Source organism: Kogia breviceps, chromosome 16 (assembly GCF_026419965.1).
Source record: "Kogia breviceps isolate mKogBre1 chromosome 16, mKogBre1 haplotype 1, whole genome shotgun sequence".
In the NCBI taxonomy this organism is placed as follows: Eukaryota; Metazoa; Chordata; class Mammalia; order Artiodactyla; family Physeteridae; genus Kogia; species Kogia breviceps.
The window spans coordinates 16,810,659-16,835,462 of NC_081325.1; the positions used below are offsets into that span (position 1 = coordinate 16,810,659).

Consider the following 24,804-nt stretch of genomic DNA (forward strand, 5'->3'; position numbering starts at 1 on the left):
CAAATAAGTCCCCAAAGAGAAAAGAATGGGCTCCAAGGATAAAAGTCCCACCCTTTATGCATTTTCCCCCCAAATTTAATGTACCAGAAAATCAACTACTGTAAAGACCAAAGGGGAATGAAAAAGGCAATTAATTGACCTTCAAAAAATAGACATAGTTCTAAGAACAGAAAATACCGCGCTGTTTGGAAATATTGACCATAGTTTTTAAGCCCCGTCTACCCCTCATCCCGACAGCAGGTGAGCAATAACTGGGGCTTTAAAAAAGCTCAGTTAGATTTATTTTATTCTTTTTTGCGGTACGCGGGCCTCTCACTGTTGTGGCCCCTCCCACCGCGGGGCACAGGCTCCGGACGCGCAGGCTCAGCGGCCGTGGCTCACGGGCCCAGCCGCTCCGCGGCACGTGGGATCTTCCCGGACCGGGGCACGAACCCGCGTCCCCCGCATCGGCAGGCGGACTCTCAACCACCGCGCCACCAGGGAAGCCCTATTTTATTCTTGAATACAGGTGTTGATAGACAACAATATCAGAATTTAAAATTTATTTTCTCTCTCTGGGAATTTAAATTTATAGATTCTGGGAAAATTACGTACATCCTCAAGTGTCAGTTTCTTCAACTGTAAACTGGGGATGACGGTAATACGATGACACCACTGAGGATAGTATCAGCCTAACCACCACCGACTTCACAGGGTTACAGTGAGCATGGCTGGACCAGTTACCCGGGGCCACTCTGTACAGATGGTTATCAGCATCACTCCAGTGGTCTGGCTATAAAATATTACGACAGATTTTCTTCCCTGGCAGTCCCATCATAAATCAAGCTTCTTGTGTACGGAGAGCAATAGTAACTTTTTATGTATAGGATGAGCACAAAGCTTATGAATACTTAAGAATATGAGAAATACTCATTTTTCACTCATTTTTCTTGAAAAATATTATATCCTGAAAAGAACATACAAGTTGCTTATTTGTCGGAATCCGACATTTTTCTTCTTTAGATCATCAGTTTGTTCTAATGAAGTACTGCACTTTAAAAGCTTTTAGGGAGGGTGGGAGGGAGGGAGACACAAGAGGGAAGAGATATGGGAACATATGTGTATGTATAACTGATTCCCTTTGTTGTGAAGCAGAAACTAACACACCATTGTAAAACAGTTACACTCCAATAAAGATGTTAAAAAATAATAATAATATATAGATGAAGCACACGCTTAAAACAAAACAAAACAAGACAAAAAAGCTTTTAGGAAAGTTTCTCTCATATAATGTCTCAGAAGATATTTTTTCAAGATCAAAAGGGAAAAAAAAAACCCCACTCTCCTGGATTATGCTTAATAGCTTCTCCCTATACCTGCACAACATTTTGTATACATTCCTGTCCCTGTAAGAATACACACCACTTCCCCCAGCGCACCTGTGCTGACCACCCCCTGCAGCTCCCATCTCCTCTTCCCTCCCCGGCTCCCACCCCAAAACAAGCACAGGGCCAGCAGCAAACAGGCTCTGGTGGTACCTGTTGAATGAACGAAAGAGCAGATGAATGAAGACACAAAAACCGCTTTTTCATCCACAGATCTCGTTATTTGGAACTCCTCTGTTATGCTTACTTAGCCTTTCAAAGCTAAATATTTTCTCTTTCTGTATAACTCATCTTCTCTCCCTGTTATTAAACTTCATGTACCCATCCCCCGCCCCTTACCCTTCCTTCAGTATCGGAGAATGTAATGCTTCAGGATACGCATCCCATCGTGCAAAATGTTTATTCCCACACGGTACTCGAATGACTCACTGTGTTAAATAGCCGTGACAGAGTCAGCTAATTGTGTACTGAGATTCATGTTCCCTGTTCTTGTGTATACAGTGCTCCCTGGAAAGTTGCTTCCTACAGGGGCCACATGAACTGGCCCCTCTTGCAACTAGGGGGGCATGTGAGCAGTTCTCAGCAAGGGAACCCCGAAAGTACGCGCAAGTCATACGCATCCCTCCCAGGCCGAGGCAGTTAAGATGTTCCTTTTCCACTTTCTCTTTATACTTCCTTCTGGAGGACTCCGAGACGCCAGGACACAGAGAAATTCTAGACGGAGCCTGGGACCCTGAATCACCACATGGAAGAGAACAGGGACATTTGCAGTGGATTGTTACATGCGTGAGAAAAAAGCCTTTGCATTAAGCCACTGAAATGGTGAAAGGTATTTGTTAGAGGAGCACCGTTACCTACTACAATGCCATAGAGTTACTAGAATATTATAATAAGGCTGGTCCAAGAGGAAGATGAGAGTCACCCAAAGCTTCAAAACTGTCAGACAAGTGAAAAGAAGTTATTAGTTTAGACTGTTAATATTGATGCCTAATACTTAAACAGAATTAGAGAGAACCCTGGTTGGAAAACTGTTACATTAGCCTCCAAAGCAACCCACTATAAGCTCTGAATTGGTTTTTCCCTCAGAATGTATCTAGAATCTAAGCACTTCTCACCATCTCCACTGCTACCATCCTTGTATGAGCCACAATTAAAGTTCTTGCCTAGAAAATTAAAAAGTATGACACACATGTTGTTGTAAAGGCTCTGGGGGAAAAAAGCACTCTCACACCTTGTCGATGAGAATGCAAACCAGTAACATGGGGAAGGCCATATCCAACAAAACTACGTATGCACTTAGCTCTCAATCCAGCCCTCTCACTTCCAGGAATTTATCTTGAAGATACTGTCCCTGCTCCCATCAAATACACCAAAATACACACTCTATTCATCTCAGCATGGTTTGAAATAGCAAAACATTGGGAACAACTTAAATGCTCATATACGAGAGTGGGCAAATAAACTATGGTACATTCACAGAGTACTATGCAGCTATGAAAAAGAATGGAGAAGGCCTGCTGGAGGGCTATGACATGATTTCCAGGATATACCGTAAAGGGAAAAAGGCAAAGTGCAAAAGAATATTTACATTATGCTACCTCTCATCTAAGAAGAAAGGGTAGATGAGAAATTACTGAGATTTGTTAACTACAGCAGGTGTGTGGGAGAGGCTGGGAAATGGGAATGGAGAAGCCATGAAGGAGAGACACTTTTTATTGTGTTTTTCTGGTTTGGTTTTGAGTTTTGGAATCATGTTAATATTTCACATACTCGAAAACAAGTAAAAAATAAAAACTAGGCGTGTGTGTGTGTGTGTGTGTGTGTGTGTGTGTGTGTGTGTGTGTGTGGAGAAGCAGGCCCTCTGGCCTTTGTTGGTGACTATGGGATAAGGATGGTTTATGATGAAGAAATGGGAAGTTGATATACGGTATCAGAAGTGCAAAGGCTCTGGAACCAGATTCTAGGCTCAAATGACAGCTCTACCCTTATTAGGTATATGACCTTGAGCAAGTTATTTAAGATTTTGAGTCTCAGAAGTCTCATCCATAAAAGAGGGATGATAATAGTTTTGGTAAGATGAAATGAGTGAATATGTATAAGCACATGGAACAGTGCCCAGTGCATGGGAAACACTCAATAAACGCGAGCTATGATTATAGTGCAGGAGACCTCGTCTGGACCATCTCTGTGACACTGTTTTTTGTTGAGTCAGCCTAAGGCAGTGACCAGCGCGTCCCCATGCTATCTCAACCACCATAAGATCAACTGAAGTTTTAGAAACAAGATCTACCTCTAGTTTTTGCACATCACATCTGACTGCAAGGAACCGGAGCTGGGAAGGGGAGTTCTTGGTAACACAGAGTCAGGAAGAGAGAACAGAGAGCCAGGTTAAAGCAAGTCAGGGCATGTTCATCAGACTCTCCCAGGGCCAGACTGTTATACCACAGGCTTCAGGAAGAGTGGGAAAGCTGGAAGGAAAAGCTGCAAGACAGGAAACAGGATGGGACTGGGGAGGCAAAAATAATCACCCTGTGGTCCCATTCCCAGTTCTGTATAAATGACCTAACAACGGTGTCTCTCTTGGAGGCTGGTTTATAAATTGTAAATCGCAGCATTCATTTCAAATCACTTCGACAAGCAGGTACTGAGCATCTTCCAAAGGGCAGGCACTGTGCTAAGCTCTGTGGATATATTCAAAACAAAGAAGACTCAGACCCTACACCAACACAAATATACGCTGTTAGTTCTGGGAACGAGAAGGACACGCACATTGGGTTTGGTGGAGCCATTCTCTCACGAGACGCGGTTGCTTCCTCTGCCTGGAGCGCCAGACCCACCTTTTATCCCCCAGGTAACTTTTTCTCCCTCTTCAAGGTGCAGCTCAGGTGCCCTCTCCTGCAGGAAGCCTTCCCTGCAACACCCCCAATCTAGGTGAGGCTTCCACCTCTGCCCGTGTCTCTAAATGTCACCATCACTCACTGGATCCAACTTTGCTGGATTACAAATCTGTCCCCACTGTAGACTTTAGGCTCCACATCTTTGTATTCAAGCACAGTGCACAGAGCTGGGTGCACCAGAGGTGCTCAGCGTATGTTTACTCACCTGATGGCAAAGAAGCACGGGAGGACGATAAAGGAGAGCAGTAAGCCGTCACAACAGAGGCTTTGGCAGACACAGAGGGGCACAGAGGGATGGGGCGGGGAGCCCCTTCCTTCCGAGGCGGCTGCTGCCTCTGTCAGCTTCCTGATGAGCAGCAGAGTCCTTTCCACCCGACGCCTCTGGCGGCAGCGAGGGTCAGCCACCCTGGCGAGCCCACCTCGCGGAGCGGTGCAGACCTAATGCTCCCCCCATCTCCGTCTACACCCAGCCCATCCTCCTCGCCCCGCATGACCCATAACCAGGATGGAGAATGGGAGCCAGGGCTGCGATGGTTGTGGGTTTCTGGGGTTTATGATAGTTTAATTGACAAAAATCATTTATTCCATTTCGTTGTCCTTCACTCCAGCTTTCCGCTCCGGAGCTGTCCCTCATGGTTTCATTACATGCTTCTCCCTGCCTTGGCCCTCCACAATATAACCGACAGAATAACCTTTTTTTTTTTTTTTGGCGGTACGCGGGCCTCTCACTGCTGTGGCGTCTCCCGTTGCGGAGCACAGGCTCCGGACGCGCAGGCTCAGCGGCCATGGCTCACGGGCCCAGCCGCTCCGCGGCATGTGGGATCCTCCCGGACCGGGGCACGAACCCGTGTCCCCTGCATCGGCAGGCGGATTCTCAACCACTGCGCCACCAGGGAAGCCCATCGACAGAATAACTTTTAACATAAATGAATTCATTCTTAAAAATCAAGGTTTTATCTACACTATTTTATACTCTCAAAAATGGATACCGTATGCTAACACATATATATGGACTCTAAGAAACATAAAATGTCATGAAGAGACTAGGGGTAGGACGGGAATAAAACACAGACCTACTAGAGCATGGACTTGAGGATATGGGGAGGGGGAAGGGTAAGCTGTGACGATGTGAGAGAGTGGCAGGGACATATGTACACTACCAAACGTAAAATAGATAGCTAGTGGGAAGCAGCCGCATAGCACAGGGAGATCAGCTCGGTGCTTTGTGACCACCTAGAGGGGTGGGATAGGGAGGGTGGGAGAGAGGGTGACGCAAGAGGGAAGAGATATGGGAACATATGTATATGTATAACTGATTCACTTTGTTGTAAAGGAAAAACTAACACACTATTGTAAAACAGTTATACTCCAATAAAGATGTTTAAAAAAAAAAATGGAATTTTTAATGGCCGCACACTATCCCAAAGCATGGATGTACCTTATTTCACTTACTGTTAGGTTTTTAAACTTTCAACTATTATACGTTTTGCTAGGATGAACATTTTTATACATAAAACTTTATTCACATTTCTGATTTAGTTAGAAGAGTTTCCCAACCGTGGAACCAGATCAGAGTACAAACATTTTTAGAAATTTCATACGTGTTACCAAATGCTCAGTGAGCTAATTTTTGGAGGCTTTTACAACATACCTTGCAAAAGCCAAAGACTAGGTGGAGGGTCACAAAGTCAGGGCTGGACACCGCGGGCTCTGCCTCCACCAGTGCAACCCGGTCTCTCATCATGCACATCCCACCACACGTGCAGGGTGAGCGTGTGCAGGCAGAACGCGGCCAGAGGAGAGGCAGCCGAGGAAGTCCTCAGACCACGGAGCCTCTTGACCAGAGTACGTAACCTTTCAGTTACTGCGTTTTGCTCCGGGTTGAAGTGATGGGTGTTTCTGGGAAGGTAAGCGTGCTCCGTCTCTAGGCTACACCCTCCTCCTGCGACCCACAGCGGGACATCCAGCCGACTCCTTGCCGCCTCCTCGGTCACGTTCAGTTTAAAGCACCATGACGGGGCTTCCCTGGTGGCGCAGTGGTTGAGAATCCGCCTGCCGATGCAGGGGACACGGGTTCGCGCCCCGGTCCGGGAAGATCCCACGTGCCGCGGAGCAACTAAGCCCGTGAGCCATGGCCGCTGGGCCTGCGCGTCCGGAGCCTGTGCTCCGCAACGGGAGAGGCCACAACAGTGAGAGGCCCGCATACCGCAAAAAATAAAAAAATAAAAAAATAATAATAAAAAAAAATTAAAAAAAAATAAAGCACCATGACGTTCTCTCGCAAACCTGCTCTTACTTCTGCTGTTCCCGTTTTCAGTCAATGGCATCACCGACCACCCAAACGTTCCAGACAGCAACGTGGAAGCCACTCCTGCTTCAAGCAATCATCGAGCGCTGCGGACTCCTCATCTCCTAAACAGACCCTGGGCCCCTCCTCTACTCTCCACGGCCGCTGCTGTTCTCCCGGTCCAGACAGCAGTCCCCTTGTCCCCAGGGACTCCGGCAGTAGCTTCCTTCTAAAAGGCCTCCTCCTCACATCCATCCTCGTCCCCACTCGGTCCACCACCCGCTGCTACCACGATTCGTTACAAAGGGAAGCGCGTTGCCACCCTGCCTCAACTCCACCACTGGCTTCCCACTGCCTGAGAACAAGGTCCATCCGACGTTCTTCACGTTGCCTGGGACGTCAACCTGTATCCCTCCCCCCTGGCTCTCCACACAGGCCACTGGGCTCCATTCACACTTACCCACTCCAGGCTTCATACATCCGGGGTCTGGAATGTTCCCACCACCTGGGTAACTCCTCAGTCTTCTTAAGGTGTTGTTTAAACACCACTTTCTTAGAAGCCCCCCTTTAACCCTCTGGACAAGAAGCCCTCTTGTTAACTGCTCCCAAGGAAGCCCATGCGTGGCCTCGGGGCTTCACAACACTTGTGACACGCCTAATATTTCCAATTATTGCTTTAATTCCATGAGCGGGATTTGAACAGGGCAAGGACTAGGCTGATTTCATTCACCAGTGAGTGGTAGCACTCGTCACATGGAGAGCCAATGACCTGACGGACTCTTGACGAAGATCCTCATCTGTTAGATGTGAAAGCCCCCACGGTAAACAAAAATTAAGCTTTCAGCTTCAGGATCTGAACTTGCATATCTGCACTAAACTGTGCCTGTCCTTGTCTTAGTTATTTTTATTATAGCCACACTGTTACTTTCAATACCTCTCCTAACAGTCAATGAACAAGTCTGTATTTGATTTTCTGTTAAGTAGTAATGCTTTGGGAGGGGGTTCACATTCAAGCCCTCCTATTTCCAATATGTTCATACTAACCAAAAAAATTCTTAGAAGAAAAAAAAAATTTATTGATACTAGTAGTTTCCGGTGGTCAAAATCTGATATTTTTCCCCTTTGTTCAAATCGGTGTGTGACATTTTGGCAGAAATATATTCTAATTTCTGCAGAAATATCAAAGGACTATGATATTTGGCATTTAGCTCCAGAAATAAAAGCAGCAGAGGGAGAGCATAAGAACATAAAATTAGTTTTTTCTAAATCCCTATGGATTAGTAAATGCCAGGTTTTGGCCTCTGGGTATGGCTATTAGGCAGATTCCATCACTAACTCACGTTTTTATATGACCTCCTGTACTGTAACAGAGAGTGATGGGTGAATGGCTGACTCCATACACATACTGAAGACTTGTCTGCTGTTAAGTTTGGATCTGGAGTGATTAGATCCCCAAGATCAATCTTTAATGGACCTAGGTTCATCTTAAGGTCTTTGTTTGGGGGGTAAGGGAGTGAGGAGGTTAAAACTTACCCTCCATTCACAGCCCCTTTCTCCAGAATTGTGTCTGGCTGAGTTTGGGACCTCCCAGGGCCCAGATGGACTTAACTGCATAGGAAGAACTCAACAATGTCTGCATCATCGTGGAATCTCTCAGAGGCCCTGGTTCTAGCTTTAAGTGAATGACCTGTGCTGTAGCCAGACTGGAGATGGGTAGATACGACTGTCTAGGAATAATAACAAATTAGATAGGTGACCTGCTACATTTATTTGCCTTCGTGTTAGGTAACAACCTTCTTGGGTACGTCCTGTCTTCCTCAAAGATATTTCATGATGAAATCATGTGAAAATAGTTTACATTCTTTCAGGAAGATAAGATACAATATCAGGTAGTATTTTATATTGGAACTAATCCGGAAGACGTGAAATCCTTGGGCCACCCCTGGCTCACCTCACAGCAGTAAAGAAGCAGCGACTTACCCCTTTCCTGACCCGGAGGCAGCAGTACAGGACTCGGGGAATTCCTATCGGTGCTCTGGGCAACGTCTGACTTCTAAAGAGCCAGAAGGTCGAGCTGAAAGCCACCTCTGCCTCCACCAAATCTGGGAACTCTCCAGCCTGTCACGGCCTCTAAAATGTTACCGCACGTCTATCCACTCCCCGCCCTCCCATCACCACAGCCACGCCGCGAGGGACAGTTTCCTACTAGCTCTCCCATCACACTCTCTACTCTGCTCCCAGAGCAATCTTTTAAATCCGATCAGGTTAACTTCTTTGCTTAAAACTCTTTCACCATTTCCCCCTGATGTCAGGATAATGCTCTCAGCGATCTGAACTGACTCTCACTTCCTTTCCGGCTGACACCCCCCCACCCCCACCCATACTCAGTGTTCCAGCCAAAAAGAGTCACTAGGCGCTCCCAAGAGGGCCACGCTTTTTGCAAATCCCCAGGCCTTGGACGGCGCTGGTTTGTCCTGCCTGCCCTGCTCTCCTCACTTCTCTTTCACGAACTCGACACTTCCTCCTCCGCCACAATCTTAGGTCAAAGTCGTATCTCCCCCCACAACCCGGGGCAGACATTCCCTGACCAACTCCCACTCCCACCCCAGCAACGCGCCCACTCCCTGTTCTTGGACATGCGTGGTGCAGCTCCCCTGTGCCCCAGACGCTCCTCCACACACACACACCCCCCACCCCCAGGCACGATAATTACTGTTTAGCTTCTGTCTCGCTCACTGGGCAGTGAGGAATTTGAGGCCAGGGACTATGCCTTTTCTTTCTGTGACCGGGAGCAGTGGCCGAGGTCAACCAGGGAGAGCCCAGGAGGTGAGGAGACAAGGGTCCCAGGCAGAACCCAGCCAGACGACCCCAAAGGAGAGGAGAAAGAACAGGCAGAGACTTCAGTGCGGGAGGAAATGTGTTACAGAGGCCAATCGAGGGCAGTCCCAGCAGGAAGGAATGGCCACGATGTAAAACGCTACCAAGAGGTTAAACAGGACAGAGTTGAAAACACGTCCACTGGATTTAGCTACCAGCAGGCCACCGGCCCCCTCGGGGAGGGCGGCGTGAGAGGCGTGATAGAGACAAGCCAAACTGCAGGTGGCGGGAAAGCCGACGGGAGGGGAGGATGCCAAGCAGCTGGGAAAACGGTAACTTTGTTAAGAGGCGTTGCTGACTGCGACAACGTGAAGGCATTAGGCCAGGTGAAATAAGCCAGTCACAGAACAGCAAATACTGCCCAATTCCCCTCATATGCAGTGCACAGAGACAGAAGGCAGAATGGTGGTTGCCAGGGGCTGGGGGGAGGGGTCACATGGGCACAGAGTTTCTGGTCTGCAAGATGAAGAATGTTCTGGAGATGGATGGTGGTGATCAGTGCAAAACAATGTGCGTGTACTTAATGCCACTGAACTGAACACAGAAATGGTCAAAATCATCCATCTTTAGGCTGTGTACATTTTACTGCAATTGAAAAACAAAGGAAAAAAGCGGCACTGCTGTTAAGAAAATAAGATGGGATCAGAGGAGTTCTGTGTGTTTTTTAACAGAGGCAAGAAACTCAGCATGTTAGAGACTGGAGAAGAGTCGGTCCAAAGGGAGACCAGAAGATTAACTTTCCACGTGGAGACCCCGAGGAGGATGAGTCTGGAGCCAAGGACAGCGCGAGGCAGGAGGGCAAGCGATGAGGAGAGAGCGAAGCAAAAGCTTGCTTGTTGGCGAGGGAAGATGGGGTGGCCAAGAAATAAACATTTTTAAAAAGCTTCTATTTGGGCTTCCCTGGTGGCGCAGTGGTTGAGAGTCCGCCTGCCGATGCGGGGGACGCGGGTCCGTGCCCCGGTCCGGGAAGATCCCACATGCCGCGGAGCGGCTGGGCCCGTGAGCCATGGCCGCTGAGCCTGCGCGCCCGGAGCCTGTGCTCCGCAACGGGAGAGGCCACAGCGGTGAGAGGCCCGCGTACCGCAAAAAAAAAAAAAAAAAAGCTTCTATTTGATAACCTCTGTTTTTCTTTGAAGGAGGCCTGGGGAGAGTGGGGAAGGTCTGAAAAAGCTGCCGAGGGACTCTGAGAGAAGGTGCGTACCGTGTATGAAGGACTGAGAGCCGGGTTACATGAGGGGCTGTGAGGCAACGCCTGGGCTGGACTGGAATGACGACTCTGCACTGGCGACGACGAGTGAGGCTCGGGCTGTGACCCCAAACCTGAGTGCAGACCCCGCGGCTGAGCGCGCAGGAGACACGTGGATACTCTGGACCACAGGTGAAATTTACCGACAAGGAGGAACAAGGGGGCCTGAACTAAGAATGCTGGGAAACGAGTGGCTGAAGTGATGGGGAGGAGGGTTAGGTGGGGCAGAGACGCTGGGCAGTGAGGGATCACGGGAAGGATTCCTCAACACGGGCAAGAACAAGTGCAGGCGGAGTTAAGGGCTTAGGGAAGCCAAGGATTAGGAGACTGAACTCAGCGGTGAAACAGTCCTGACGCGAGACAGTTTCAGGTCCCCACCAGGCCAGGCTTGGTCAGAGTGCAGGTGGCTAAAAAGAGAAACCCAATCAGGAAAGACCTGGGTTCTATCCACAGGGGAGGTTTCTATGGGCTCTTCCTGCCTCAGGTGTAGATAATTAAGATGATCTTTTATGAATCTTTCCCCCTGCATTCAATTTTCTCTTTATTGCGTTGCTCTTTTTCCCTTTAGGAAATCCCTTATGAGCTAGATACTATCCCATTTTACATCCTCATTCACCTACTTTTGTTCTTATATGACGTCTAAACTCAAAATATTAACCTTGTTCTATACTGAATCATGGGCTGGTAAACTACAGAAGACACAAAAGCCCATTAAGAACCAGGAAAACAGGCAGTTATTTATTCTCCAGGGTCAATATCACATGTTAAAAATACTAGTAAAAATTTAGTCGTCATCATTTACTCACGTCTTTCAAAGGTTAAGTGTGGACACAGTCTATCACCTTGCTTAAATGACCTTGAGCAGACCAGTAACATAAAGGGGGCCTTGAATAGAGCCCCAGAGGAAGGAAAATTAAAGAGGAACTTGTACCTTTCCATGTAGGCTAGCTACCCACGACAAATCTATTTTTCCTTTCATTTGTCTTGGAAGTAGGAGTCTGTCTTGCATACCATTTTCTCGCTCCAAGGATGGCAAGGATAGACCGAGGCAGCTGTCCTTCTGCCCAACTGTTTGTGCAGTTGCCACACAGCCTCAAACAATGTCTCATTAACATATGCAAACAAGGGCTTTCGCCAGCGTAGCATGACAAAGAACCAAATCACCACCATTTTTGAAACAGACTGCTTGCTCTTTTGTTTGACTGATAGAGAAAATTTCTGACATTGTATCTTACTGAACCATTCTGCAATCAGTCACATGTATCACGTGTATCTTTGCACAGGCCCAGATTGTACCTCGTCACTTTCACACCACATCTTGTGAACATCAGAACATGCAGCAGTCTGCTTTCAATCCCACCTGTATGTCCTCTGAAAGTTGTGACCAGGGTGCAGCTTTCTTGCTCCAGTTTGAGGATGGTTACTTGGCCTGAGTGGTCACCAATAAACACATGCCGGGTTTCAACATCAAATCTATCATGTAAGCATTAAGGATCGTTTCTCAAAAGTGAGTGGATGTTTTACCCCCCTCTCTCCACACATACACACACCAGAAAAAGCATAAATGTCAAAGAAATGTGCAAATCTCACGGGAGGAGAACTTGAATATAATTCTGAAAGACACAAAAAGTGGACATAATAAAATGAAAGACATTACTTACTGGACAGTAAGACTCAACATGATAAACATGTCAATTTTCACAACATGAATTTATGAATTTAATATAATCCCTATAAAAGTATCAGCATGTGTTTCTTTTTCCTAGTTAGGTATGTTCATTCTAAAGTTCACATAGAAAAATAAATAAGCAAGAAGAGCCAGGAATACTCTGAAAATAAGAGTAGTACGGTGCTGTGATGGGGGACGTTAGCCCTACCAGATATTAAAACATGTTATAAAGTCTCTTTAATCGAAAGTGTGGTACTTAAATAAACAAACAGACCAATGGAACAGAAAAGAAAGTCTAGAAATAGGCCCAAAAGCATGCAGAAATTCAGTACATATCTGATAAAGGTGGCTTTTCAAATGAATAAGGAAAAGAAGGGCGAAAAGAAAAGTTGGCACAAACTGAACCAGTCATGTGGAAAAATAAAACAGGATTTGTACTTCACTTTATACCAGGATGAACTCCAATGTAAAAAATGAAAAATATTAAGTTCTAGATGGGAGAGTTCCTTTATAACCTTGGAGTGGAAAAAACTACGACTCAAATACACAAACAACAAACAAATGCCATAAGCAAAGCACAAGACAAATTGGAAAAAATATTTGCAACTGATGTCACAAAAGGCCCGAATACCTAATATAAAAAGAGCAATCAAGAAGATTACAAACCTAATAAAAAAAACAGGCAAGATACATGAATGGATAGTTCAAGAAATGACAATGGTACTTTGCAAAAATAAAATTAACCTAGCAGAAAAATATTTGCAACTGATGTCACAAAAGGCCCGAATACCTAATATAAAAAGAGCAATCAAGAAGATTACAAACCTAATTAAAAAAACAGGCAAGATACATGAATGGATAGTTCAAGAAATGACAATGGTACTTTGCAAAAAAAAAAAAAAAAAAAAATTAACCTTTGAAAGGCTGCTGTTACAAGACTGGCATGGCATCTGGGAACTTGGATTTCAGGAGGGTTCCCACCATTAACAGACAAAAGTGGCTGACTGTGCCTTAACTGTACAAACAATATGGTTTATGCCAAACACCTGCTTTCCTTCTGGGAGTCTGGTGTTTTTTTTTTTTTTTCCTTTTGGTCACTCCACGCGGCATGTGGGATCTTAGTTCCCCGACCAGGGATCGAACCTGCACCCCCTGCACTGGAAGCGCCGAGTCCTAACCACTGGACCACCAGGCAAGTCCCTCAGGATATATTATTAAGTGTGTGGGGGGGGAAAGCCAAGGTTTATGGAAGTTTATATGCTATACTACCTTCGTGTAAAAAAGAGGGAAACATAAAGTGTGTGTGTGTGTGTGCGTGTGTGCTTATATTTACAAAAGGAAGCACTTTGATAAATCAAGATTGATCAAAAATGGCTGCTAAGGGCTTCCCTGGTGGCGCAGTGGTTGAGAGTCCGCCTGCCGGTGCAGGGGACGCGGGTTCGTGCCCTGGTCCGGGAGGATCCCACGTGCCGCGGAGCGACTAAGCCCGTGAGCCATGGCCGCTGCGCCTGTGCGTCCGGAGCCTGTGCTCCGCAACGGGAGAGGCCACAACAGTGAGGGGCCCGCATACCGCAAAAAAAAAAAAAAAAAAAAAAAAAAAATGGCTGCTAATGAAAAAGTGAGAAACAAGCTGAGGGGAAAGGGGTGGTAGTGAGACTTCTCTCTCATTACATTGTTTCCATTATGGAATCTTATAATTATGTTACATGTGAAAAATACTCATAAATTTTAAAAAATCCCCTAAATCGACAACAAAGTAAAGTGAATAAACCTACTGTCAACTTGCTGATATAACCACAGAGTTAAAAGAATTATTTCAAGTGACTTTAAAACACAGCATTTTGACTGTACATTCTTGGTAGAATATATTCTCAGGACAAAGAAAGCTGCAAAAACAATCTAAAATCTTATTCAGTAGTCTTGCTATTATAATATTGCTATTACTATTTAAAACAACTTAAATATACCGTGGGATAAAGCAAATAAGGAATTATGCTGATGTTTAGGAACAAAGTTTTTTAGCCCCAAAAAATCAAGTACAAAAATGAAGTAAAAACGCTATAATGTTAAATTTGAATTAGAAATATTATGTGAACTAATCATTTATTTTTCTTTTTAAAAATACACATACATATATTTGCTAGCTATCTCTGAATACTATTCCTCACTAAGAGAAATGGCCGATTCCAGGACTGGGACAGGAAGGTACCACCAGATGAGCTTAAGACATGTCGTGTCAAAAAGCAAAGACGTGGGCTTCCCTGGTCGCGCAGCGGTTGAGAGTTCGCCTGCTGATGCAGGGGACACGGGTTCGTGCCCCGGTCCGGGAAGATCCCACATGCTGCGGAGCGGCTGGGCCCGTGAGCCATGGCTGCTGAGCCTGCGCGTCCAGAGCCTGTGCTCCGCAACAGGAGAGGCCACAACAGTGAGAGGCCCGCGTACCACAAAAAAAAAAAAAAAAAAAAAAGCAAAGACGCTATCAAAGGCTAGCGGGGCTGCATCAAAAAGACACAGGAGCCAATATGATGTGGCTCTTACTGGCCGAAGATGGGACAATATGAGCATCAAAAAGGGGGGGCAATTTACTGAAATATACTGAGTATATTATTAAAAAACAAAACCCTAAGAGTTTATAATAATGCCCAAAGCCAGAGTGATTGGCATTTAGTATGATATGAGGAAATGTGGAAATCAGGATAACCTTAATAGCTTTTCAGTACTCTTTCCACGAATAGGGATAGATAGAAGAGGATGCTTGGTGGAAAGGCATTTGACTATAGAGGGTGACATCTTGGAAATATCTCCAACAGGAATAAATTCTTAAAATGAAGAGTACCTGAATTAGTTTTGTGGAAGCATGAAAAATGTGACCAAAACTTGGGTCAAATGACAGACTGAAAGGTGTGGCTAGGTAAAGTATTCACAAAAATAAAGACCAGCAGTTGAAGTGGGGAAGGAAAACAGTTCTATTTCCTGCATCAACCTGCCATGGGACCTTTGGGAAATACCCGCGTTCTGCTATATCTAGTTGTGCAGAGGGCTAGCTCAGAGATTGTAATACCCAAGTTCTAATCCTGGTTCTGCCAGGTAACAGTCATGTGACCTCGAGAAGGTTTCTTAATCTTTTTGAGCCTCTCTGAGGCTTTTCTACACGAGAAAGTTGAGAATTAGGTCTTTATGTTTTGATAGTGAACAAAGTAGCATTATGTGGCAGCATTATGTAAACTCTCAGGGGCTGCAAATGTAAGATATTTTCTTCTTTTTCCTCACCTTCACTTCCTTATTATTGCTGTTGTTGTTAACATGATAGTTCACTTAATATGTGAAGCATCAGATCTTTAGCCAAAGCAACAAAGATTTTGAGGTGATTGCGAAATTGATAATTCAACTTGTGAACTAGTCAGTCTCTGTCATCCTTTATTTCTCTACTTGAATTTTGGTTACTTTCATTGCTTATCTACTGCTCTGCTAAGAGGCCTGAAAGAAGAGGAAAAAGGGTGATGTCAATCTGACTTATTCTATCACTTGTTGGCTTGGCTATTTGAGGTGTAGATGGGAGAGAATCAATCCGTCTGTAGAAAACTCTTATGTACACCACCAGTGCCCACTATGAAGAGAAATAGGGGTCATAATATTATTCTGAACATTTAATGTTATTTTAACAGATCTTCTTCCTTTCCTTATCACTAAAAAACTGAAAAACCAAAAAGACCAAAAAACCAAAACCCAGTAAGTACAGAAAGTGGCAGAAAGAAGAGGAGGGGTGAGGTGATGGAGGAGGGGGTCCCATGAAAAAAGCATGTTTAAAAACTGGATTTTAACGTGAACCCCAGCGCTGTACGGGTTGCCCGTTAACAATCTATGCATCAGGCAGCTCCCAGAAAAAAACCCTGCAGCCTTGGGAAAGTTGTGTGGGTCTCGGCTGCAAAAGCAGTGCTGTTATGTATCAGCATGCGGCCCTGGGAAAATACCAGGCAGACAGATGCTCCCAGGTGCAAGGCCTGGCACTGTGGTTCCAGAATTGGAGCTAAGGAGGCAGAGCTGGTAGAGGTGAGGGAGTCTTCTGGAAGCGCCTCTCTGTCTGCAGTATTGCAGCTGCCTTCCACCTAAATAGCAAGGTTGGACTGGAGGGTCATTTGCACTGGGGAAGGAAGCCTGAGGCTTTCACTACACACAAAAGTTTCTCATAGCCAACCACATGCTTTTTTTTCTGCTTGGTAAACCACATGGCAAAGAAGAGTCGAAAAATGAAGGTGACTTTTGGAGATGCCGGAAGAGAGGAGTCAAAGACTGTAAGAGTCAGGACAAGTTTAATTCTGTGTATTTGTGGGGTTTTTCGGTTTTTTGTTTTCATTTTCAGATCGTTTAAGAAGTAAACTTCCTAAGGGCAAGACCTGTATTTTTGTCTACACTCCTTGGTTTGGTTAGGTGATACAGAAGATACATCACTGGGCTTGGCTAGTGATATAGAAGCCAGCATGCTAAGAACAAATTATATTGATACCATTAGCTCTGTTCTCAGAGGGATAACGCAGTATAATGGGAAAAAGCGGCAGTCCAAGGCAGAAGACCTGGGCTCCGGTGGTGATTTTCCTACATACCAGCTGGGTGGCTGCAGATGAGGCATGTGACTCACCTGTAAATGAGAAACCGGATGGCTGATCTCTAAGGGAGATCCAACTCTAACACTACAAGAAGTCATTAATCCACTGGCAGGAGAGTTCATGTATTTCGATTCAAGCATTACGCTTGTCTGAACTGGCTTTTAGAAAGTAAACTTTGGAGTTTCTTTCTCTAACCACCCTCTCAAAGATAAGTTGGCCTTGATTTCCATTCCTTGTCACCCTTGCTTCTGGTCTTCTTGGTAACATGCCACTTTTACAGCCTTCTATATGGCCATTCTCAGTTTCTTCATCTTGCCCTTCCAGTTGGAAAATAAGAGTGACATTAGCCTAAACACACACACACACACACACACACACACACACACACACACACCCCTACTGCCACATGTCTGCAAGGAAACAGCAAGGTGCAATACTTTGTCAGGTGGTTGCAAATCACTGAACAGGCATATAAATACTAGATGAAAATCTGAAAGCAAGTCTTACAGTTTCATCCTGTTTTTGGAGACAAGTGATCTGTTTATAACTATTTCCTCATTTGTCAGAAGGTGGAGAGATTCTATGCTCTTTAAAGAAGAAACTCAGGGCCCTTTACATCTTACAGAGGTGGCGTCACCAATACAGGCTTCTCACTTGTCAGGCCTGTGTTCCCGGGAGCCCAGGGGGCTGGATGTGAGGATTACCCAGCGTTGGCAGGTGTCCACACTGAGCACATGGACCCTGGAGACTTGAGAGATGAATATCGTTCTACACATCCTGGAAAAGTCCGGTACCTGGAACAAAGACTGTGCGTAGCATGACTGTGTCAGCCTACTATGGTCTCGGCATGGTGGCCTCTCAATAAATATTCTTAAAATGAACTAGGAATTCTGTGGTTCTTCTGCCAGGCACCAAAATGGGAATGTTTCTAACCTTAAAACCTATGTGTACATTCTTTCTGTTCAAAAATAAAAGACTGTATTGCAGCGATGGTTTTATCTCCACGTTCCATAATTCCTTCTGACAGCTGAGGCTCACAGATCTGGGCTGTGTACTGTCTACAGATGTGAGACTTTGTAGCACAGCAGACCCACAACCTGCTCGGCGGTAACTTATTTCAGGTGAAATTACTTTACTCCACCTACGTGAGGACCCTTGATGATTTATGTGTTAGGAAAGTTTATAAGCATCTTAATCAGTAGGGCAACTAGCAAATAAAACAAGAAACTTTCAAGTTGCACGTACCCAAAATGTTCATGAAAGAAAGAAGTCAACGGCTAAGTTCCCACCAAGGGATTCTGTCCAGCAAAGGATACTGCAGGCCGGAGGCCACAGCACTGGTGCGATAACCTCCCAGGCGTTGCCCACTCTCAGAGCAGTGCCAGGCAAATTGCTTGTCCTGTCCCGTGCTCAGCACCCACTCCAGCTCCAGGACAAACAGGATCATCGTCACTCTGCTCTGATGCGCTAAAAGCCAAGAGACAAGAAAACAACCCATAAAGCATCCTAAAAGAGGCTGGTAAAGCATGGTCCACAGAGACCATCATTCTCTCCTCCCCACCCCACAGTAAGCTGAACAGTAGATAATCATTACAAACAAGGGCTAGAACAGTGGTTCTCATCAGGGGGACAGGCATGCCCCCGGAGAAGACCACATCTGCGTTTCCCTAAGAACATTTTCCTGGGACTTCCCTGGCGGTCCAGTGGTTAAGATTCCATGCTTCCAGTGCAGGGGGTGTGGGTTCGATCCCTGGTTGGGGAATTAAGATCCCACATGCCATGTGGCGTGGCCAAAAAATAAATAAATAAATAAATTTAAAAAAAAAAAAAAGAAAGAAAATTTCCCTAACACCCAAAGGACCTGGACCACCTCTCTCAGACGTGTTAGAACTGTTAGAACAATGTTCTGCTAATAGACTCACTGGTGTCTGTTTATTTAAGCTTTAAAAAAAAGCAAAGAGCATTACTGTTCTCCTTTTGATGAAGGCTGGCTTTTAAACCCACAACAAAGTTCTAGATGAATTTTCTGTGAGAAATCAAATGCTCGGAGCTTAGAGGGGAGGGCAGAATTATTCCCAAGTGCCACATAAAAAAGAATGAAATATCCCTTACGTCAAGCATACATAATGAGATAATGAGAGCAAATTTCCCAAGGTTGCTTATACAAGGACGACACCATCACGGAAGTGCTGCATCACACAATTTCAGAGTTAGAGGAACTGTTCATGTCATCTACCCCATCTCCCTATTTTACATGTGGGCGAACCGAGGCACAATCGAGTTGAGCAGTTTGGCCAAGGTCTCGCGGCTTCTCAACTACCAGATAAAATCAGTAAAACATTCGCTTTCTTCCTCTTGCACAATTCCAGAGGGAGAGGTATAGGGGGTCCACGGCCACTGAACAGAGCTGACTGGAATAAACAAAAGATTGATATCCTGGAACTTGGACCCACTGGGCTCTGTGCCCAGGCAGCCTGGTGGGAGAGAGGAGACTCATCCTGTGTGTGACGAGGTGACAGAGAGGACATCAGCCTCCCATTTGGATCCTGAAAATAGGACTGGACATGGATGGATCAATGCAGCTCTATCAGCAATAACAGCATCACTGCCAATTTCTGAGTGTCGAACAAGTGCCAGGTACTTAAAGATATTGTCTCACTTAGTCATTGTAATGACTCTGCAAAGCTGGGTGGTTTCCTCCTTTTACAGACACAACACAGCCTTGCCAAGATGACACTTCTGGATTGGCTAACAAACAATACAGTCAGAAGCATAGTGAATACCTCCGGGACAGACATTTCGCCAGATGCCTGATGTTTTAAAATCCGATATTGGACGCTTGGAGAATCTAAAGGGATTTAGAAGGGGTATAGAAACAATAATACTGTTAACATCTCTACACAGTATCTGCCTTTCCGAGAATTGGCCACCATCAAGATCAAAACGTTGTCTTAAACTAAAAGATGGGACTTCCTGGAGAAACTTCTGAAGATCTTGTCATGTCTGTGTCATCAAATGCCCAATTTAAGTTCCACCAATGGTGGAATAAAAGCGAACTCTCTGATGGTTCACTTTCAACTGTACCCACGTCTATTGCAGGCAGAAAGTGGCCCCCAGCGCTTCGCTCCCTTTTCTCGTGAAGGGGCCTTTGATCTTCTTTCTGTTACTTTGTAAGTCCAAGGGGATGACAGTAGCCCAGAAGATAAGGGGGTTTACAGCCCTCTGAGCTGCCAGAGGAGGAGACGGAGGCTCAAAAATTACGTGACTTGCTCAAAGCTACAAGGAGTGATGAGGCTAGAGTTAAAACCCTAGTCTCTCTGCCAAAGTTGGTTCTCTTTCTCTGTCACGCTGCCTATGACTACTGAAAAGACAAACAAACAAAAAAAAACACAAAAAACAAACTCAAAGCACATAATCTTTCTACGGTGACAGAATTCTCTTATTCGAAAAGAAACCCTTTGAAGATACATACGTATTGTTAAGCTTCAGGAACCTGGGCTTGAAGCCTGGCTGTACTTCTTAAATAGGAGCCATGATCTTGATCTTAGGGGGGAAGCATCCAGTTTCTCACAATTAAGTACAGTTGACTCTTGAACAATGCACATTTGAACCGTGTGGGTCCACTTATACGCAGATGTTTTTCAACAGTAAACACTACAGTACTACACGATCCGAGCTTGGTTGAATCCGCAGACGTGGAGGAACCGCGATACGGAGGAACCGCGATACTGAGGAACCGCGGACTGAGAGGCCCGACTATAATTTATACATGGATTATCCACTGTGGGGAGGGTCGATACCCTTTACCCCTGCATTATTCAAGGGTCAACTGTATGATGTTAGCTACGGTTTTTTATAGATGTTTCTCTCTCAAGTTGAGGAAGTTCCCCTCTATTTGTAATTTGCTGAGAGTTTTTATCATGAATGGGTGTCAGATTTTATCAAATGCTTCTTCTGCATCAACTAATATGATCATATGATTTTTCTTCTTTCGTCTTTTGATGTGGTGGATTACACTGATTTTCAAACGTTGAACCAGCTTTGCATATCTGGAATAAACCCCACTTGGTCATTGTGTATAATTCTTTTCATACATTATTGGATTTGCTAGTAGTTTTTGGAAGATTTTTACATCTAAGCTCATGAGAGATATTGGGTTGTAGTTTTCCTTTCTTGTAATGTCTTTGTCTGGTTTTGGTACCACTGACCTTTTAAAAAATGTTAATTGAGAGAAAGTTCACATAATATAAAATTCACCATTTAAACCATGTTAAGTGTGTATAATTCACTGATCTGTAGTATATTCACAATGTTGTACAATCATCATAGAAAATGTACTATTTCCAGAACAGTTCCATCACCTCAAAAAGAAACCCATACCCCCAACTCCCCCTTCCCCATCCCTGGGTAACCACTAATTTACTTTCTGTCTCTATGGATTCTTCTATTCTTGACATTTCATATAACTGTAATCATACAATGCATGGGTCTTTGTGTCTAGTTTCTTTCACTTAGCATGTTTTCAAGATTCATCCACATTGTAGCAGGTATCAGAACTTCACCCCCTTTTTATGGGCAAATAAGAATTCACTGTATTGATATACTACCTTTTGTTTATCCATTCATTCATACATGACCATTTAGGTTGTTTCCACTTTTTGGCTATCGTGAATAATGCTCCTATGCATAAGGGTATAAAAATATCTGTCCCTGCTTTCATTTCTTTTGGGAATAAACCTCACTTGGTTGTGCTTGTATTTACCTTTTTATATATTGCTGAATTTGATCTGCTGAAATTTTGTGTAGATTTTTTTGCAACTATTTTCATGGGGGATGCATAGATACTATGCATGTCTTGTTCACTATTATAATTCTCAGTTATTGGAACACAATAGGTACTCAATAAATACTGGATAATTGATATGTGAAAAAAAATTAAAGAGTAAATCCACAGGGAAATGAATTTTGGCTCAAAGTCTAGAAATAAAGAACTCAATGCTCAGAATTTTCCAAAATCAGGAGGGGCTGCTCTGTCTTTGGAGGGTATCAGGGGAGAGGCTGGATGATCATGAATGAGGTCACAAGATTTGGATGAAATGACGTCTAAGTGAAATGACGTCTACCTCTAATGTTCTGACCCCTGACATTGGCCTGGATGAAAAAGATCCTCATTGAAAATTTTTCCTGATCTATACTATATAAAGGGCTTACAGTACACCGCCAATGTTGAAGACACAATAAAACCTGAATTCCTCCCCTTAGACAATATGAACACTTTCAGCCTTTTAAAATATTTACCCCAAAATGACATGAGCTCCATGGAAAGCCAACCTTGGACCCCACTCTCCAAGTCTGCCGCAGGGTTTCCAGGCAGTGGGGTGGAGCGGGCAGACAAAGGACAAAGGCTGTGCATTCTGGAGTCACACTGACCTGGTCTGGCTTCACACTTTACCAGCTACAAGACCACACGCCCAACCTCTTTGGGCCTCTGCTTCTTAATTCAAAAACGGGGATATTATTCACCACAAAGGGTTGCTGTTTTGTTCCTGCTGACTACTGTCAAGTTAAGTCCTCTCTTGTGGCAGTGGAAGCCATTGAGAAACATTTCACAGTCTAATAAGACAATGAAAATACTGCTCTCGTTCCTACCTTGATAGTTTTTCACAGGAGTCATCTTGTTATAATCTTCTGATAAAAGAAACTCCTGCAAAAGAGAAAAAAAATATTAAGCAAAAAGAAATTCTTTAAGTGAATAAATATGTTTTGGTAAAACCGGATTGTATGAAGCAAACATCATCACAGAATTATATCTAAAATTAATATTTTGCCAATCAACTCAGCATTTTCTGTACCTCTTTAAAAGTAACAATCATAATTACAATCCAATGCAATTATCATAGTTTTTACCTTATAACTCAGAAGTTGATTTTTTTTTTTTCAAGTGTACATGAGAAGAAAACTGGATCAAGTTCAAAGTCTTGATCCTGGTCAATGTTGAAGGTAAATCCAATTCAAATTACTTTTCTCTCTGTGGTGCCACAACTGAAATTTTGCAAGGCTCTGGCCAGTGAGCAAATGGATGGCAATCCTCTACTAGGGAAATAAATGAGCTATTTTAAAGATTCTGTTTCTAAATAACAGTAGCTTATTCCCTGGTACAGCAAGCTTCTCGAGGCTGCATCTTACTCATCCCTATATCCCTACAGCACCTGGCACAGTGCTTTGGTACAGTAGGTAGTCAACAAATAGTGAAAAAATGGATGTGTAAAAGGTATCTCCCAATCTGACGAGGTTAGTTTGGATGTCAAATGTACTCAAAAATATCAGTTTCTATATAACACATTGTGTGTACTCTTTGTGAGGACACACAGGAGGTGATTTTGTGTGTGAGTATGTTTGCATGCTTCACCTAAGCACATACAATGACCTATATGTAGAAGCCAACCAAGTGTTTACAAGCCCCAGCCAGGTTTTGAGTCCCTTACCTTCTTTCAAATGCAAAATGCCCATATAGTCTTAAACAGTAGGCTGTCAAATATAAGGAAAGCTGAGAAGTGTAATAAATTGATGCCTTTATCTGAACTTAAAAACAGAACAATGCGGGCTTCCCTGGCGGTGCAGTGGTTGAGAGTCCACCTGCCGATGCAGGGGACACGGGTTCGTGCCCCGGTCCGGGAAGATCCCACATGCCGCGGAGCGGCTGGGCCCGTGAGCCATGGCCGCTGAGCCTGCGCGTCCGGAGCCTGTGCTCCGCAACGGGAGAGGCCACAACAGTGAGAGGCCTGTGTACCGCAAAAAAACAAAAAACAGAACAATGAGTCTTTTCAAAACATTTGGAGGCTTCCAGAATTTCTCCTTGATGACTTCAAGAAAGGTGGTGGGAGGACAGACACACAGACTCGTGACTTGCAATCTGGGTATTTACAGAGTTCACATAGTTTGTGTGATTTTTCAGAAGTAAATAATTATACTGTTTTTGTGATAGATGTCACAAAGTTAAATAAAGCACAAGGTGATTGCGAGAGAATGAACGCGGTAACAAAGCTCCTCTGGGTGTCTGCTTTTCCATCCCAGCCCTCCTTAAGAAGCTTATCTACAAATGGATTTTCTACACCGTGATTGTCTCAGTAATAACATTATTCAACTTGTCACTTTTAAAATTCGTATCATTATTCCTTCAAGGAGCGGTACTATATTCATTTCTCGTTTCTGAAGAGCTAGACTCACAATTGAAGAGAGAAGACTAATTTTTAAAGAAGTCAAGTTGTTTTCCCATAAGGAGCTTAGAGTGTGGGTAAGAAGCCACGCATGTGTCTGAGCAACGGTTCGCTACCACCCTAAATCCCCAGCAAGAGTAGTTCAACCCTGGGCCCCATACTTCAGAGTGCCCCAAATTTCCTAACAAACACACAAAACAAATTTCTTAAAGACGATTGTTATTTGAGCAAGTGTTTACTGAGTTCATCTAGTGCATATGCTATTTTGAATATACTGAACTGGTTCTTTAGCTTGGGGAAAAGGTACATTAATTCCTTTTGGAAACAGGCAGGGTATAAAATAAAACAACTTGTAGATCTGTGCTTAGGGTTAACATACACATACACAATACAATTACCAGTTCACTGCATAGGTAAACTTAATTTTTTGTTCATTTGTTTCTCCTATGAAAATAGATACATAATCATGGAGAAAGCACGGGAAATTGCCAGCATTTTTTTTCATTATTACTTTTTTGATCAAAGCAACAATATGCTATTCTAGCAATTGTAAGACTGATAAATACTAAAAAGTCTCTTATGATACCATTTCTCAGAGATAATTATTATGGAAAGTATAATTGGAATAATAAAACAAAATATT

General features: G+C 44.2%; 1 protein-coding gene across 4 annotated transcripts in view; it reads right to left on the reverse strand.

The window, feature by feature from the left end:
* Positions 1-24,804, reverse strand: part of WDFY2 (WD repeat and FYVE domain containing 2) — a 174,904-nt gene that overhangs the window by 30,142 nt on the left and 119,958 nt on the right. For all 4 annotated transcript variants that reach the window (XM_067016785.1, XM_067016787.1, XM_059041634.2 and 1 more), the window contains exons 4-6: positions 22,594-22,648; positions 18,261-18,411; positions 12,032-12,144 (exon numbers count right to left, since the gene is read on the reverse strand). In XM_067016785.1, coding sequence (XP_066872886.1) covers positions 12,032-12,144; positions 18,261-18,411; positions 22,594-22,648 — 319 coding nt within the window. The remainder of the gene's footprint in view (positions 1-12,031; positions 12,145-18,260; positions 18,412-22,593; positions 22,649-24,804) is intronic.